This window comes from Agelaius tricolor, unplaced genomic scaffold (genome assembly GCF_023055355.1).
Source record: "Agelaius tricolor isolate 1412-34295 unplaced genomic scaffold, bAgeTri1.0.p SCAF_1, whole genome shotgun sequence".
Lineage (NCBI taxonomy): Eukaryota > Metazoa > Chordata > Aves > Passeriformes > Icteridae > Agelaius > Agelaius tricolor.
The window spans coordinates 24152478-24169399 of record NW_027269261.1 but is presented as its reverse complement, the minus strand read 5'-3'; the positions used below and the strand labels follow the sequence as shown (position 1 = coordinate 24169399).

Below are 16922 nucleotides of genomic sequence, written 5' to 3'. Positions count from 1 at the left end.
CTATCCTTCTAGGAAGAACATGCACCACTTTGTACCACAGCCTGAATAGCATACAGACATGTTATGAAAAAGATACTGTTATTCAGCCTTGTTCTCATCCTGTTCTATTTTTTCATTCTATTGCTAGCAGAAGATGAGGGACACACTATTTTTCCCTTGCAAAGAAAGTAAAAATTTACTTCCTCTTAGTCTTCCAATCAATAAACATTTATGTTACAAAAAATTCATTTTAAGTCCCAGGAAGCCCATGGGGGGTTACAGCCTCATGACTGGATTCTCCCCAATATATGTTCAGGCAGGTTTTGGTACTACAACAGCAGTGTGTGGATGTGGTGAAACACATTTTCCATAAATCTGTCATGGAGAACTCCCTTTGGATTTCCTTATTCCCATTACAACCTGCTCACATTTATGGATGTCCAGCTACATCACAGAGTGAGAAGAGTTACAGGAGGCTCCCAGGAAGCAAAAAGCAGATAAAATATTATCAATGCATGATTTCAAGGACCACCGAGCTTTGCTTTCTGCACATTAGCCCTTGCACACCCCACAACAATGACAAAATCTCAGATTTTAAGTTTCAAGGAAGATGACTTTACCAGCTTTTGGGACACGGGTTGTGTTCTGCAGGTACTCCCCACTCTTATACAGATTCAAAACTCTCTCCAGCTGAGCAGCTGTCTCATCTATTCCCCAGTGAAGTTCTCCTTTAAAAAAAGCAGAGGAAAAAAATTACTTAGATGAGGAGCATCCTGCACAGGACAAAACAAGGTTTTATTTGAATGAAGCCCTAAGCCTGGGAGTCCCGTGGTGCCCTGCTCCATGGCAGGGTGGTGACCTGGGCAGGAAATCCCTGAGTTCCTACAAGTTCCTACAAGTTCCTACAAGTCTCACGCCTGACATGACCCAGGCATTCCAGAGGCTTGCTCATCCAGCTGGTAGCCCCAGGCCTGCAGGCACAAAACACTGATGAGAACTCCCCATAAGGGATCAACATCAGCCAATACAGGGAACTGCAAAGCTTTGCTTGCTCATTAGCTATAGCCCAGCAGCATTTATTTTCCCTTCAGATGCACACTGGAGCAAGGCACTGAAAAGCCCTCAAATCAGTGTCACAGGCAACTACTCTTGTCTCAAAGCCACTACTTTGGTAGTGAAGATCTATGGAAATGCCATTTGTGCCTCTGGCTTCTGAGGTATAAAACACCACTGACATCATTGACAATGAGAAAGTATCCTGGGTTTTATCATTAAAATTTCCCTTTCTGGGACAGAAGTTTTTCCGGACCCCACAAGGAATTGCATTCTGATGCAATTCACCCTGGGGTGTCAGGATGAAACAAATATCTCTGTGAAGCCTAGATAAAACGTAAGAATGGGATTTCTCTGATGTATGGGCCCATTCTTGCCTTCTTGGTATGGGAGCGATTTCATCCTGGATAGAAAACAATCTAATTCTATTGCAGTGAGCACAAAAGCAGCATCCTCCCCTCCCAACCATAATAGTTACACTAAAAAAGCAATTACTTGGCATCGCTATGTTTATTGTGATTACCTGTTGCATTGACTATCTTATCCAGCAATGGTCTCAGTGCGGACGGAGCACTGTGTGGAAGAAGATAGGTAAAAAAAAACCTGCAATAGAAAAGTAACCAATATTGACTTTTTTCTTCTTTACAAGTTTACAAACATCTGGTAACTCCTGAATATCATCAGGAATAAAATTCCTATTGCTTATATGCCACTGACCTATTCAGGAAATATAATGGTATTCTATACTCAAATAAATACATAGCTGAGACTATTCACACACAGCTGTCTGGCACACCTAGACCACGCTGCTACATACAAGGCTGCCTTGTACCTATGTGTAAATGTTCCATTAATACAGCAATTTGCTGTGAAGCCCCATGGATTGTGACTATTTGCAAAGCTGTCTGTACTTCAACAAACTAAAAGGATGCCATCAACCCCATAAATCTTGGGCTTGCTTTTTTTTCAGACCTTGAAAGTGCATAAATTAGATTTCTGTTCATTTCTAATAAATGAAATTACTATTTTCTTTACTACAGTTTTCTTAGACTTTCAAATTGAGTGCCAGGAGAAAGCCACCTTCTATTGTTTTAATGCTGCTGGAATACAGAATGTCCTCTCTGTTCCTATCATTTATCTATAATCAAGGTACATTCATGTAGGTATTCACTGATGGAGGTAGAATCACAGAATGGGAGAGGCTGGAAAGCACCACTGGAGGTCAGCTAGTCCAGCCTCCCTGCTCAAGCAGGGCTCCCTAGAACACTTAGAATTGTGTCCTCATGGCTTTTAAATATCTACACAGAAGGAGATTCCAAACTCGATTTTAATGATTTTTATTACAAATGAAAAACAACATGCCATTACCATCCCTTGAAGTACATTTACTTTTTATATTCCTCCTTCAGAGTTCTACTGCTCTGCCAATACTACTACCTATTGCAACTAACTCAGGGTAACAGAAACCTAAGATGGAGATGGACAGGTCAGGATCTGGCAATTCAAACAGAACAACAGGACATAAATATTAGCTAATTAAAAGAACAGGAACACAACTGGGAAATTGCCCTGCTTCACCTCTAACTTGCAAAGCAAAGTAAACAATTTTTAATATACAGAGACCACATTGTCAAATGGAAAACCCCAGGGACTCATGCTCATGAGGGAGACCAGCAGATGCTTTACATAAACACAAATTAGAAAATAAAAATTGATCACAGAGGCAGGTATTATTGAGCTGACACTATTTATAGAACGAACATTGCTCTGAGAATGTAACTCCCTTTTCCATGCCAAACAAAAATAATGTTTATGGTTTTCCCAAGTCGGATAATCCACTGGTAGGTTTTCCTGATGATGAGTATGAAACAACCAATGTAAATGCACACAGAAATCTGAAGAGCAGCACAACATTTGTAACAAATAATTTGTCTGGTAAACTTGAGCTCATTGTTTTTGCTTAGAGATTATCCCTAAAGCAGAGTCCAACTGATTGTGAATAGTTCTTTGCAAAAATTCAGTAGCTGTCTCTAAGTTTGCTCAATGCTGGCTGGAAGCAAGTCACGGAGGTTATTGTTTTTCTGTAGCTACAGGGCCACAGAAGCATGCAGTTTGCTCTGCTGCAAACACCCACATGTGAAATCCTGACATGTACAGACACTGCAGTCTGCACAACTTAATTGCAAGAACATTTGTTATTCATCGATTCCAGGGCCAGTGGTATCCCCTGTGATCTGTATAACACAGACTGTCAGATCCTTTTACATTGGTTCCTACAAATTGTTTCTTTTTGAGAACTATCTGATACTAATTTAAGAATTCTCAGTGATGGAGAATTCAAGTCAGCCATTGGTTAATAGTTCAAAATATTAATTTTGTTTACTTTCAAAACTGTCTAGTGCTTTGAAAACCGTTCCCCCAAACACTTGGAGGAAAACACAGTGAGACACATTTGTGACAGGAGGTAACCATCTGAAAGTCAAAACAGACCAGTTCCTGTAGAGGTTTCTCCTAAATGTTTTCTCTCCTTTAATTATTTACCTCATGAAGAAACCAGTAAGATAGGCTTAAATATGCTCTCAAGGTTAGGGTGTGCTGTGTTTTAAAATTACAAGGGGTTTATGCATTGTTTGACATACTGCTGCTTTTGACTTCTATCTAACAGCTTCAGAGGGCAACCTCCAAGCCTACAGCAACAGAGTGCACCTATGAAAATAACAAATTTAGCAGACTATCCCTAATGAAGTGAGGATTTCACCTTCTGAGACAAGTGCATAGGGCTTGATGTAACTCCTTAGCATGGGTGGTCACAGCCTCCCACACCGTGAATCCACCATTCAACAAAACTCCGTGTCTCTACGGAATTAAGGCAAAGCAGGGGCTGAGAACACTGGGGCACTGTGCATGAAATACACACTTGAGAGCAGTTCAAAGGCAATACTAAAAACTGTATTAGAAAAAGACCACTTCCTTCAGTGTGACCAGCAACCTGCCACAAGCCCACCACACCACAGACATGTCCCCACTTACAACTGAAATGGATGGGTGCCTATTAAAGGTTTCTTACCCAGAAACAGTAAAACAGTCTTCACCAAAAGCTAGCAAGCTAAGCAAGATCTTTAAGCCAAGCAAATGAAAATGGAAAATCTTGCAGGACACACTAAATACTGTGCTGCACAACTGCAGATGGCTGTCATGTGGTGCAGCCCATTTCAGTGTGGTCAGCTAATGCAACACACATGCTGGTGAGCACCCTGCAACCAAAGCAGAAGGCTCTCTTTGGAGCAGCCTCTCCTCACTGTGGTCTGGAAGGCAGTGAATGGCATGGCACTTGAAAGGGAAGCCTAAGAAATTAGCACACCATTATGGCGCTGCTCTGAGATCTCCATCCTCCCATCTGGATCAGCCAGGGAGGCCGCCCATCCCAGCAGCACCCATCAGATGGAGCAGCAACGGCAGGATGAGCACGGCACTGAGCATCCACTACTGGCTCCCTGGAAAGCAGTGACATGGCTCCCCCAGCATCCCACAGCATCACATCCCTTTGGGGGTGTGATGGTTGATGGGGGAGAGCCAAGACCACAAACACAAAGCCATGGCCCAGAAGGACCCAGCTGTAAATCTGGACACAGCTTTAGAATCAAATTTGGAAGATTTGCAATAGCTGAACACTTCCTTCAGCTGGCCAACTGGTCCAGCATGGCCCACTGCTCACATGTCCCCTGCTGCAGGCACAGCACTAGGAATCAGTCCCACAGCACCTGCTCACACAGACCTGGGACTGGGAGGGAAGGGTGAAAAGACCACCCTTGCTTTAAGAGGTTTGGGCTTAGACACAGAATGTCAGCAGCTGAGGGTGGTCCCAGCAGCTCCAGGGGCGCACTGGGGCTGTTATCACCCTACCACAGCAGGCTCCAGCAAGGCAAGGAGCACTGAGCCAGAGGGCAGGATGTGAACTGAGCTCTAAGTCTCCCTCTGAAGCCAGCCCTTCGCTCAGCTGGTGGTGCAAAACATGTGATGACCCCTCTTAACTCACACCAAAGAGCTGCTGCAATTGTCGCACCACAGAGCTTGTGGGCCCCAAGCTCCAAAAGTGCTTATGCTTCACTCCTATGAAAATCTCTGCTTGAGAAGAATTCAGTGGGCTTCAACCAACACAGAATTAGACTGAGTGGTGACTCACACTCAGAGTATGCAAAATATTTCAAACATTATAAATGCCATGTATTTTCACAAATGAAACAATTATTCATGGCTTCACTCACTCCTGGGCATTGGTTCTGAGATAATATGTGCTCATTGATGTGAATAACTGTAAAGGATGCTCTAGGCCCACCCTTAACTCTACACGGCTCTATCTGAGCACAGACCTGTAGGCATTGTAGAGATTCCTCTTTTCATTCATGCTCTGACACCGTCCCTCAACCGAGCAGGGTAGGGTGAAGTTTCTTGCAGGGAATTCCATGAAGCAGTCACTGTTACTGGTGCAAGAGCTCTCCTCAACACTGGCATCATCCAGATCTGTCACCTTCAGCTCCCCATCCACGATCACAAACTGCCGAGGGCGAAAATCCAGTAATGTCACCGAGCCAAGCGGAGAGTGAGCCAAGTAATGCAGAAGCCGAACTAAGCTGAGACAGATCTGAAACACAAAAACATAGGTACCTCACATTGTTTTCTCAGTGCAAAGTATACAACAAAACCACTTTAGCTGAAGATATGCTCATAAATTTATGACTTAATATAAGCATTATAACGTACCCTTCAAAACCAAATGTTGCAACCAAGGTATTTTTCACAGGATTAGCATAGCTGATTGTAAAACCCTGAGAGACTTGAAACAAAAATAAGCTTCTTTACAAGTGCTTTCCCACACTATTCTTGAAGCAGAGTTCATTGTTGCTATTCTTACTTTTAACAGAAATAAAAGCATTAACTTTTAATAACACTTTATGCACAGGCATTGACCACAGAGTCTGATCCTGCTCTTTTATAAACTCCAGGTCTGGAAATTTTGCCTGGATTGCTCTGCACCCATGCCTGGAGCTCCAACTGCAGACAGTGTCTGTATTGCCTCTGTACTGATCCTGCCTCTTGACTGTTTTTATAATTTTTTTCCACTGCTTCCTCTGATTTTTTCCTTTTTCCAGGGGAGAAGGAAGCAAATTCCTAGGAAGAGGAGCTCCACTGGTCCAGTGTAATCCTGCACCATGCCTCAGGGTAAGTGGATGTCTGTCTGCCTTGATGGGTCTGCTGTGGTGGACCCTCTTGCACCACTTTAAGGCTGAGGTGGGAGTTCTGTGTTGATGTTTCACTTTTCCACTACAGATTAGAAACTTGAGTAACTCTTACTAAGCAGCAGCCCTGATGAACATCGAATTCAGCCCCCTTACCAAAGTCCTGTGTTCAATTCATGCATTCCTTTAAAGTCCACTATGTAACCTATTAATCCAAAGGTAGCAGTAACATGAACACAGTTAAATACTGGAATTTTTACTTTATGTATTGAATAAATAACAGGTCGTATTCAGTTTAGCAGGCTTTTTACTTTCTATATATAATCTTTGTTTTCTATTAAAGGACAATGTTAAGGGCATGTGCATTGAAGTAGCCAAACCCAAATTCAGTCTAGGGGCTTAAACATTACACTCAAGGGTGCACTTCCATACATCCTTGGTAAGAAAGCTGAGCACAGCTGAAGTTATCCCTCAGACCCTTCCCCTGTGGGACATTAGAACCATCTCAGTCTTCTACCTAATCCTTCTCCTGACCAGACAAGAACATTTTTCTCCTACTTGCAGGATACCATAGTTCATATGGAGGTGCTTGTAGGTGCATACAAGTGAGGTTATGGGATGCTAAACTTGACCACCCTTTACCTCCCCTTGGAAGGACACAGAACTCATGTCTGTGTTATCCTGCAATACACTGTAGAGAAAAAGCCCATCCAGCCCAAGCTAACCTATAATATAGGTATCTTCAAATGCCAACAAACCCAGAATTTAGCTTGAGCAAACCCACAGGTTGTCACCCAAAATTATTGCCATTTCTCAAATGCCAAAAAGCCCCCTGTTCCTGCACCAGCAACCTCTGTGCCCAACCCCAAGAGGCTCTGCTGTGCATACCTGCTGCAGGCTGGGACTGCAAATGCCCCCTTACAACAAGCTTTAAGCACACAGGTGAAGGCTTTGCTCTGTGTCACACACCTATGGATTACTCAGCTTACTGCTCAGTCCATCCACACAAGGAAATTGTCAATTGTAGGAATGACCTCATGGATTTATGCCGTCATTTTCAGAACTGGACCACAAACAGGTCTCACATATCAAGAAGACAATTTTATTTCCTTCCTTTCTGTATTAGTTGCATCCTAGACAAAGGAATGAGCATGACATTATTTAGGACTTCATTACAGTGGCCACAGGAATGTTTCACCTGTAATTCTACCTCTGTTACAGTGGCCACAGGAATGTTTCACCTGTAATTCTACCTCTGTGACAGTTTTCATCTAATTCTCCTTTATCTTCCTTTGCAACTGCTCACTCAGAAATATCCACACTGGAAAGAAACTTCTCTTTTTATAACCCATAATCTTTTGGTCATTTATTTTGTACATATTGCTATCACAGTCCATTATTTGCATTCCCTGGATGAGATGAGCTAAAGGCAGGTGGTCCTGTGTTTTGGGAACCCTGCTGAGTACCTCTGCTGCTTATCAAGACCACGATTCTCTCAGGAAAAGGGAGCTGCAACTTAGTGCAGGCAACACAAATTGCTCCAGCTGTATGAGTAAAATAAACTCTGCCAGGGAACATTCCTGGGCACAGAAACTTAATCCCCCATGCACACTGGCTAGCATGGTCTCTGGCCAGGTCTGACCAGCACCGAGGCTGTTCTCCTGCACTGTCCCCAGGCAGGATCCAGACGGCAGTGTGGCCTAGGGATCATTTTCAGCAGGTTCCAATCCTGCTCACAGCCTTCAGAGAGGGCAGGAATGCAACAGCAGAGCCGTGGGCTGCACCTTGCTCTTTCCACCCAGAGCTCACTCAGGCGCACTTTTAATTTTCTGGCACAGACGTAACCAAGCAATCCAAAGTGTGTCAGATGGAGACTCTGCTGCCTTTCAACGTCCTAGGGAGTGAACCTCAGACAACGACACATCCCCACACACACCAAGCCAGACAGCTGTCTTGATCAAAGCATTGCTGCAGTCTGGCTTCATTTTGGACAAATTAAGTGTGACCTTCGTGCTCCTGGTAAATTGCCAGTGTGCTGGACAAACTGGGTTTGAGATTTGTGTACATTTATTTCACTCTTCGCCCAGGAAAAAAATGAACAGAGCGGGAAGCAGTAGAAAACAATTATAAAACAAACCTATGATAAGGATCAGGAGAGAAATGTAACATCCTTCTATTGTTTAAATCCCGGTTGTAGAGCACAATGCCAAAACTCCTGGGCCCCAAGCTTTAACAAGTAAGAAATGTTTTGAGATATCATGTAAAAACCATATAACTGGTTACAATTAGATAACACTGATAGACAAAATAACACAGTGTCTTAAAAACTACAGAAGGGGAGTGCTGAATACTGCTTCTAAACCAAGATGTAATCATATGCAAAACAAATATTTAATAAATGTGAATTGTGCTGAAGAGTACACAACCCCTGCTTAATAATATTATTTATTTATCTATTATTTATTATTTATTTTATTTATTTATAAACAGCTGCTACTCACCCGAAATCTGTCTTCCCAGGAAGTCTGTAAAAGCTGAATCATCTCCAAAGGCGAGCCCAGTTCAGTGATGGTGGTCAGTGTGTCTGGGATGTCATTGCTGTCTTGGTAGCAATAGCCATAGAGCTGAAAACAACACAACCAACATAAGTGCAGTGCACCTTGGCAGGAGGATTCCCAGAGGAGGCTATGAGCAGTGCTTCTGGCAGGATTTGTCACCCTGCAGGGAGCACAGGCTGAAGGACTACATCCAGTGGGCTACATCCAGCCCACTCTGGACCAGCTTATGAAGAACTGCAACCCGTGGGAAGGTCTCAGCACCAGAGGTGCTCATGGAGAATTGTCCCCTGTGGGAGGGAGCAGGGGAAGACTCTCAGGAGTATTCTCCTGAGGAGCAAAGAGCCACAGAAACAGCCTATGGTTAACTGACCACAGCCCTCATTCCCACTCCCCTGCACTGCTCAGGAAAGGAGGCAGGGAAATCAGGAGGGAAGCAGAGCCCAGGAAGAAGGGAGGAGTGGGTAGAACTTGTTTTTAAGATTTGGTTCTATCTTTTATTACCCTACTACGATTTGATAAGCTAAATTAATTTTTTTCCCAAGTCAAGTATTTCACCCATGACATTTATTACTGAATGATTTCTCCCTCTCCTTAACTCAATCCACGAGCCTTTTACAATATATTCTCTCCCCTCTCCAGCTGAGGAGGGGAGTGAGAGAATGTCTTGCATCCAGATAGGGTCAACCCATGACAAATATATGACTAATAATAATAATAATAATAATAATAATAATAATAATTTAACATTTCTCTGAATTCAGAAAAACAAAACTATCTGAGGAAAGGTAATTTAACCTACACAATACCTGACTAAATAATACTGACTTTATGCTTAAAAAATACTGCAAAATAGTTGAATTTACATTTTACTGTTTATGCCCTGAGTGGCAATGTGTATTTCAATGACACAGCACCTTGAAAAGCATCTGAAAAGCCAACATTTATCTTTTACCAGCCAGAAATTGCCTCTCGCTATACCTGACGAATTTCTGTGTACAGTATCATTAAAGCAGGGCAAATACTCCAAAATACCATCTGCCACTGGCTTCTACAATTTAAAAGCATTTAAATGGCAATTTCAGCCATACTCCAGCTTCTTCTTTTATTTGCTTTCCAAAGATTTTTGAATGATTTCCACTTGCACAAATAATCACACTAGAAGATTATTTAAAGACTGTGGAGGAGAGACTGTCTTGCTTTATATGGAGCGGGACAATGTCTGACAGGCTGAGGGACAGGCTTTTATGAACTCCCTGCCAAGCCCTGGCAGAGAAGATATTAAATGAGCCAGATAAGGATCTGATCACAACTTTCCAGCCAGAACAGCATGCACATGAAATAAAATTAAATGTAATCTCTGCCCCCAGTCAAATAAAACATACAGTAAAAGGTTTGATGTGAAAATGCAGCATTGAAAAAAATGCCCTGTTGCTACTCCTCTGCTGCCTTGCCTTGAGAAATTTGATTTTTCAAACTTCTGAGTTTCAAAAAGCTCAGGGAAGATGACAGGGGGTTCCTCAGTGCTGAGGGCACTGCAGAGGAAGCCAGGCTCGGGCAGTCAGGACAGGGACTAATCCCAAATCATAAAATTTGGGATCTCAAAGCAGAGTGCCATGGCTGGAGGGAGCGGCTGAGGCTGCATGCAGCCCCTGCGAGCAGATTCCAGCACCCAGCACATTCTTAGAGCTTGTGACCTCCCCAGGCAGAAAAGCAAAGACCAGGCTAAAGTCAGCAAATATGGGATTTGTTATGAGCCATGCTGCTAGTTTTGACTGTAGCTGTCTACATTTAAAGGAAAAAAGGGTGCCAAAAAATGTAAAAGAAGTAAACAATTTTTCTTTTTGGTGTAAAAATGGCACTGTATTTCAAAACAGCTGCTTAAACACGGACATTAACCTAAACAAAAAAAAAGAGCTAAAAGATTTTATTTTAAAACAAGCCAAAAAGAGGATTTGTGATAGATGCCAACATGAACATTTGAAGTAGGAAAACGGACATTTGTCTTTACTGCCACAACCATGACAAAGATACTAACAGCAATAATTTCTCCATCTAGAGCCACTCAGACCACACTTGGGCTTGTTCCTTACCATCCGTGGCACCACTTTTGTGCAGTTTATTGCCAGGACTTAAATCTTAGAGGATCACACCAGCACAACTGTTTAAGCAAACCAAAAGCTGATTTAAATGAAAATATTTACTATATTATTTTCTCAGGGAAGGTTGGATTCTGCAGTCCTTACCAGCTTCTTCCCACCCCTCCTGTGTGTGGGCACACTAAGGAGATCGGCTGAAGCTTGGCAAATTTGAAAACCCTCACTTCTGAGTGTCAAAATCTAGCATCTGTTTCTGTATCATCTGCAGAATTCAGTTCTTGTCTTTAGCACAGTAATACTATCCACTGGGAAAAAAGCCATAAGGGAAATTAGCAAGCAATCCAGACTGGGAAATGACAGTATTGCAGTAACTGTTTGTTCACGGTAACACTGAATACAAAAAAGGTATCAGTCTCCATCAGACATTGTCAATATTTGTGAAAACAACTCTGGGAATAGAAACACAGAAGACAAACAACCATTATCCATTCCTTTTGATTATACAAACATAATGCATATATATATTCACACTAAAAATATTGAAAAATGAGTCTCGCTATCTATTTATGTGCATATGATCACAGGAGTAGAAATTCATTACAGTGCCTATTTTTGTCTATTATATCCATGAATGTCAATAGTAATAACAAGTTAGATTTGCTCTCAGCTGGAATTTTGCCCACAATTATTTCATTTTAGTGTCCAGTTTGTACCTTGGCAAAAGTCTTCACTGCCCAAGTATCTGACTGTATCTATAAACTAACCTGAGCTCTTTATTGATTTCACTTAAATGAAACCTCTCCAGATACAGTGTTACTACATAATTATATAGAGTTATAAAAGCACAGAAGTCTGAGATAGGAAGGATTTATTGGGCCGCATTTATACTTTTCCAAATGAACTCCTGAAACTAAATGCAAAAATGCACATGTAATTACATGGCCATATTTGTATGGGCAATTACCATGATTACAAACTGGGCAAGTCCCAACAGCCAGTTAAGCATCTGAAATGGTTACATTCATCCCTTCCTGATGAACCACCACCCAGCACACAGATGGTACAAAGTACAGAATATATATAGATGCAAAATATTCCCAGGCAGCAATACTGAGGCCTTCCATTTAAAAAGCTGACTTACACAACACGAGAAACAAGTACAAGGGTACTACCCAAAACATTTTTTTAACTTCCTTTTGTTTTTGTCCAATCCATTTTAAGGTCAGAAATGAGACAGAATGGTTTGTATTCCCAGACAGTGAAGTAAGAAGCAGATAGCTGGTGCATACAATAACAAGAAAAATAACCACATGGGGAAACTGAATATAGCTGGAAGCAAAAGATGAGCCAAAATATCTCCTCTATCTGAAATTCTATTAGGTTGGACATCATTCTCAGCGTCACAAAGCTACACTTCAGACATATTGAAGAGTGATGGTTTTCATACGCTTTTTCAGTATGGTTCCAATTAAATGAATGGAAAGAAATACAATCCCACATCTTTTTGCTATCTCGAGTCACTGCATTTAAATGCCACCCCAATATATTTTTGTGTAGAATCTAATAGCAAACAGTCACGATACTGGGATGCCTTTCTGTCTGTTTAGAAAAATGTATGCCAGATATGAAATGTTGACCTGTTCTCACATCATGTGCTGTAATTCATTTCTTTCGAGTAGCCCTGTTTACCAAATTATTCCCTCACTGTTTGGATTTTCTCGTTTGTAAAGGCTCAGTCCTGCATTAGTCTTTCTGCACCCAAAATCCCCACTGATTCCCAACAGTTTTTAGGTACACTGGGCATACAGGGTCAGCCCTGTGAAAGTTACATTGCATTGTAGGAGCCCGTGTCCCTACAGCCGGCCAGTTCACCTCCCTTTACAATTCCCTTCTACTACAAATTATGGGGACAGAGGTGCCCCTTTCAGAGGAGCTAGGGCAGCAGGGGAGGGCAAAAGCAGAGGTCAGCCTCTACACAAAAGCCAACAAGCTTACTGAATAAAAACACAAAAAGAAGAAGCTTATTAAGCTGTCATCAGCAGGGTAAGTCTGTGTGAACGATGAGCCCTCCTGCATTGGTGTAGACACCCCAGCTGGACTTTCCAAAAAATAAATGTCAAAATAGAACCATTGCCAAAGTGTCACATTTCCTTTGTGGAGGTTGCTCAGTCACAAACAGTAGGACCTGCCTTTTCCAAACAGGTCTGCAGCCACTTTCCCCAGCTGGGGCTCTGCTGGCTCAGCTCAGCTCTGCTGCCAGGCTGAGGCAGGACTGCTGGAGGGCAAAACACCCCCGCACACATCATACAATTTCCCTAAAAATTACAACACGTTGTGAATATTCTTCTCTCTCTATAACCACAAAAACTGGCAATTTCCCCCTTTTTTCTTTAGTGAACGTGAGATTTCTGTGAGTCCTGGAATGTGCACTTCAAGCCCACTGCTACCAGCTGTAATATAAGTGACAGGCTCAACTGCATTGCACCAGAAGTAAATTTCAGAAACCTAACTCTCTTCTCTTTCAATTTGGACTGCTATTCTCTTTTAATTTTGACTACAGTAGGACCCAGCTTCTGCCCACAATAGAAAAGTGCCATGAAATACAATCTCACATGTACGAAGAGTGACAGTAGTCAACACTTGACACAGCCTTTCTTTTCAGAAATACATGGGGACAAAGTTGCTTAATCAAAACTGGTTGTGTTGAGATTGTATTTTGTAGTGTGTTGGTGCCCAGGGGAAATAAAAAGCTCCTACTGGCCTTTCTATGAGCTATTTGCTAAAGCTGCTATGGTTCAAAACCAGGACAGCATATTTTAGAAGCTCTTGCTACTTTATTGCTAAGTTAATATAATATTTTTAGGCAAGAAGTCCTTGGATTCACTTTTCATCCTTGAAGCACTCAGACAGTACATCCCTGCAAGAGCAGAAATCCCAGCACAGCCTGATACAGCTATGATTTACCAATACATGATTTGAGACATTTCAGTCACTTTAAGGTTTATTAATCACTTGTGTTTTTAAAATTTCCCCTCCTTGCTGATGGTACATACATCTATAGATATACATACATACATACACACACAAGCACATATATACACATATTTTTGTATATATGACATATATGTATATTCCTGTTCTATCTAACGTATACACGCAATATTTGCATGTGTATTTTTAAATGTTTGATATTTTTTTAAAATACATACTAAATATTTTTATATATTGCCAATCAGCCCAAAAGCACATGCAAACCTGTAACATGCAGGGAACCTGGAAAATGCAGGGAACTCAATGCCTAAATTTACTAAAGATCAATCCAATGCCCATTTTCCTGCTATAGAGTACATAAGATGGTGTTTGACAAGTAAATTGATTTTCTCCTATAGAGATCCAGCAATCAAGTCCTGCAAAGTGCTGAGTTTCACAGGAAAAAGACTCACACAAAACATCCCCAGCACCATGCAGAACCTTTTGAGAGTGAGACCCAAACTGTGTCCTGACAGCTGTGAGGTGGGATTTTTGTCTGCTGGATTTTGGAACCGAGAGAAAGTAGTGGGTAATTCAAATATTAAACTCTAAATTCACAGCTCTGCCTAGGCTTTATTTATAAATGTATTATCATGATTAGCACTAAACTCCAGGAGAACTAAAAGGTACAAGAATCTCGTTCCTGGCACTATTACTAAACATGTTACTAAACATTTTTATTAATAGAAAAATTGGAATGTAGTACTCAGAAACAGAGCACTATGTGTATTTACTCATATCTGTTGCTATATCCATAAAGGTCCACAGACATCTCCATATATTTTAGAGGTATATGTGTGTATACATATCCATACATACCTGCTGCTCAGACACATATTATGTTGGCTATAATCTTATGATTTAGTAACTTTATCTCCCTTTTACTCTCCCTGCTTTCCTTATACTCTGAAGTGGAAAATTCTTCTACTAAAAACATTTACAGCACTTTGAATTTGCATTGCACTGCACAAGCTCAAGGCCCAACCCTGCAAATATTTAGTCACTCAAGCAGCCTACTCTTGTAAAGCCTTCCAGGGAAGACAAATGGATCACTCATACAACCATGATTTCAATGGAAACAGGCTGATATCACTGGAGGCATAGTTCATTATCTTGTAAATAGCCAGATCAGAAGCTCCCCTGACCTCCATTCACAGCCATGGCACTCAGTTCCACTGCACCACAACTTTAACCCTTTGTCATGACATGATTTTGCGTTACAAAACTGTCAAATAACCTCTGTGCATCACATGTTCAGAAATGCTTGTCTTGGATTCATTATTATAAAGCCATCTGTATAATTTTTCTTTCTTAGGTATGAGTCATTTTGAACTTTATCATGGCAAGCTTTAAAATAAGCTTGGAGTCTATCTGCAGCTTCACAGTCCAAGAAAAAGGCAAGTCTATCCAAACTAACTTGTTCCAAATTTGGCCTAAAACAATATAAAATACCCATGTCTGGTGTCTGTTACCCAAACTGAGCAGTTTAGCTGAGTGTGATGAAAAATAACAAGTCCTTTAAAATTAGTCAAGAGTCAATATTAATATTAGCAGAGTGCCTGTGAGAACTAGTTCTTGTCAAGTTTTTCACGGCCATCACTCAAATGAAAAAATGGCAACAGAAGTTAGATGTCATGGGGCATCTACCTGAACCATCAGATGACTGTGTTGACACAAAAATCAATAAAAAACATCTTTCTAAAAGCCCAGCTTGCATATTTGACACAGACACTTCACAAACCAGGCCTGCAACACTTCCAAGCACGGCCTGAGCTGATGCCTGAATCCACCAACACTGTGTCCATGCAGAGAGCAGAAGGACAGAGGAGCAGAGCTATGCCAGCCCTGGTGTCCCCCTCCAGGGGTTCTCTCCTCCTCCCTGGCCAACCACCACATCCCTGCCTGCCCTTCCCAAACATAGCTGCAACGAGAGGACAGAGCATGTGCAAAAGGGCCACAATGATCCAATTCGGGGATAGGATTGGATAGGATATTTCCGCTGGTCAGTTGGAAGGGACAGGAAATCATGTAGTCCAACTTCCTGAGCATTTCAGGGCTGACTAAAAGTTAAAGGATGTTATTGAGGGCATTGTTCAAATGCTTCCTTAACACTCATAGGCTTGGGGCATTGCCCACCTCTCGAGGAAGCCTGTTCCAGTGTTTGACCACCTTCCTGAGTGTTAGGTCTCAACCTTCTCCAGGGCAGCTTTGAAATATTCCCATGTGCCTTATCACTGGATGCCAGGGAGAAGAGATTTACCTAGCTATCCTAAACAGGGGGAATGAAAGGATAAGTTATCAAAACCATGTGCTTCCCTCTGCAATTCTGTCCTGGTCATAACTAATTCCAGGCCAGAATATTGACAGCCCAGAATGACCTCGTTCATCCATTGTTGCTCCCATGAAAAATGGCAAGCAGCAAGGGAGAACTTGATCATACCCACAGCATCCTGTGGTGACCACTGATCTCTCCAAGCCACTGAGCAGAAGAAGCAGTGCTGGGCTCTCCTCAAAGAAACTGGATGAGGTTGCAAGTCATCAACTCCCATAAAGGAGGCAGAAATTCAAACCAGTCTTCTGGAGTGATTTACGTGGCACATAAAACTGAGAAACAACCATAGAAATCATTCAACAAATGATTGGGATTAGTTTTATGAATGCTACTTTTAAAAGGAGGGACAATGTAGCCCTTCTAACTTATGTGATGACATGTGCCTTATGGAAAGTCATTCCTGCCAGCAACTTTGCAAGTTCAACACCCTCTGCCATCCCAAGGAATTCAATGGGAAAAAAAAATACTATTTGGTGACTTCAGCATCAAGATGTGCAGCTTGCCTTCCAGGGACAGGAACAGTTAAGAGTGGGGTTGCAATTGTATCAGCTCTATGCTTCCAGCAGCTCTGGAGTTCTTGTTAACAGATCCTTTCTTCACTCTTAAAAGTGCAGGATAACATCTGGGCCTTTTGGGA

At 41.8% G+C, this 16922-nt stretch overlaps 1 protein-coding gene across 1 annotated transcript in view; it reads right to left on the bottom strand.

Annotated features, from left to right (window-relative positions):
• The window catches only part of PKDCC (protein kinase domain containing, cytoplasmic), a 36244-nt gene that overhangs the window by 12361 nt on the left and 6961 nt on the right, over positions 1-16922 (bottom strand). Inside the window, exons 2-5 of the mRNA XM_071427077.1 lie at positions 8771-8893; positions 5403-5674; positions 1556-1635; positions 600-707 (exon numbers count right to left, since the gene is read on the bottom strand). Coding sequence (XP_071283178.1) covers positions 600-707; positions 1556-1635; positions 5403-5674; positions 8771-8893 — 583 coding nt within the window. The remainder of the gene's footprint in view (positions 1-599; positions 708-1555; positions 1636-5402; positions 5675-8770; positions 8894-16922) is intronic.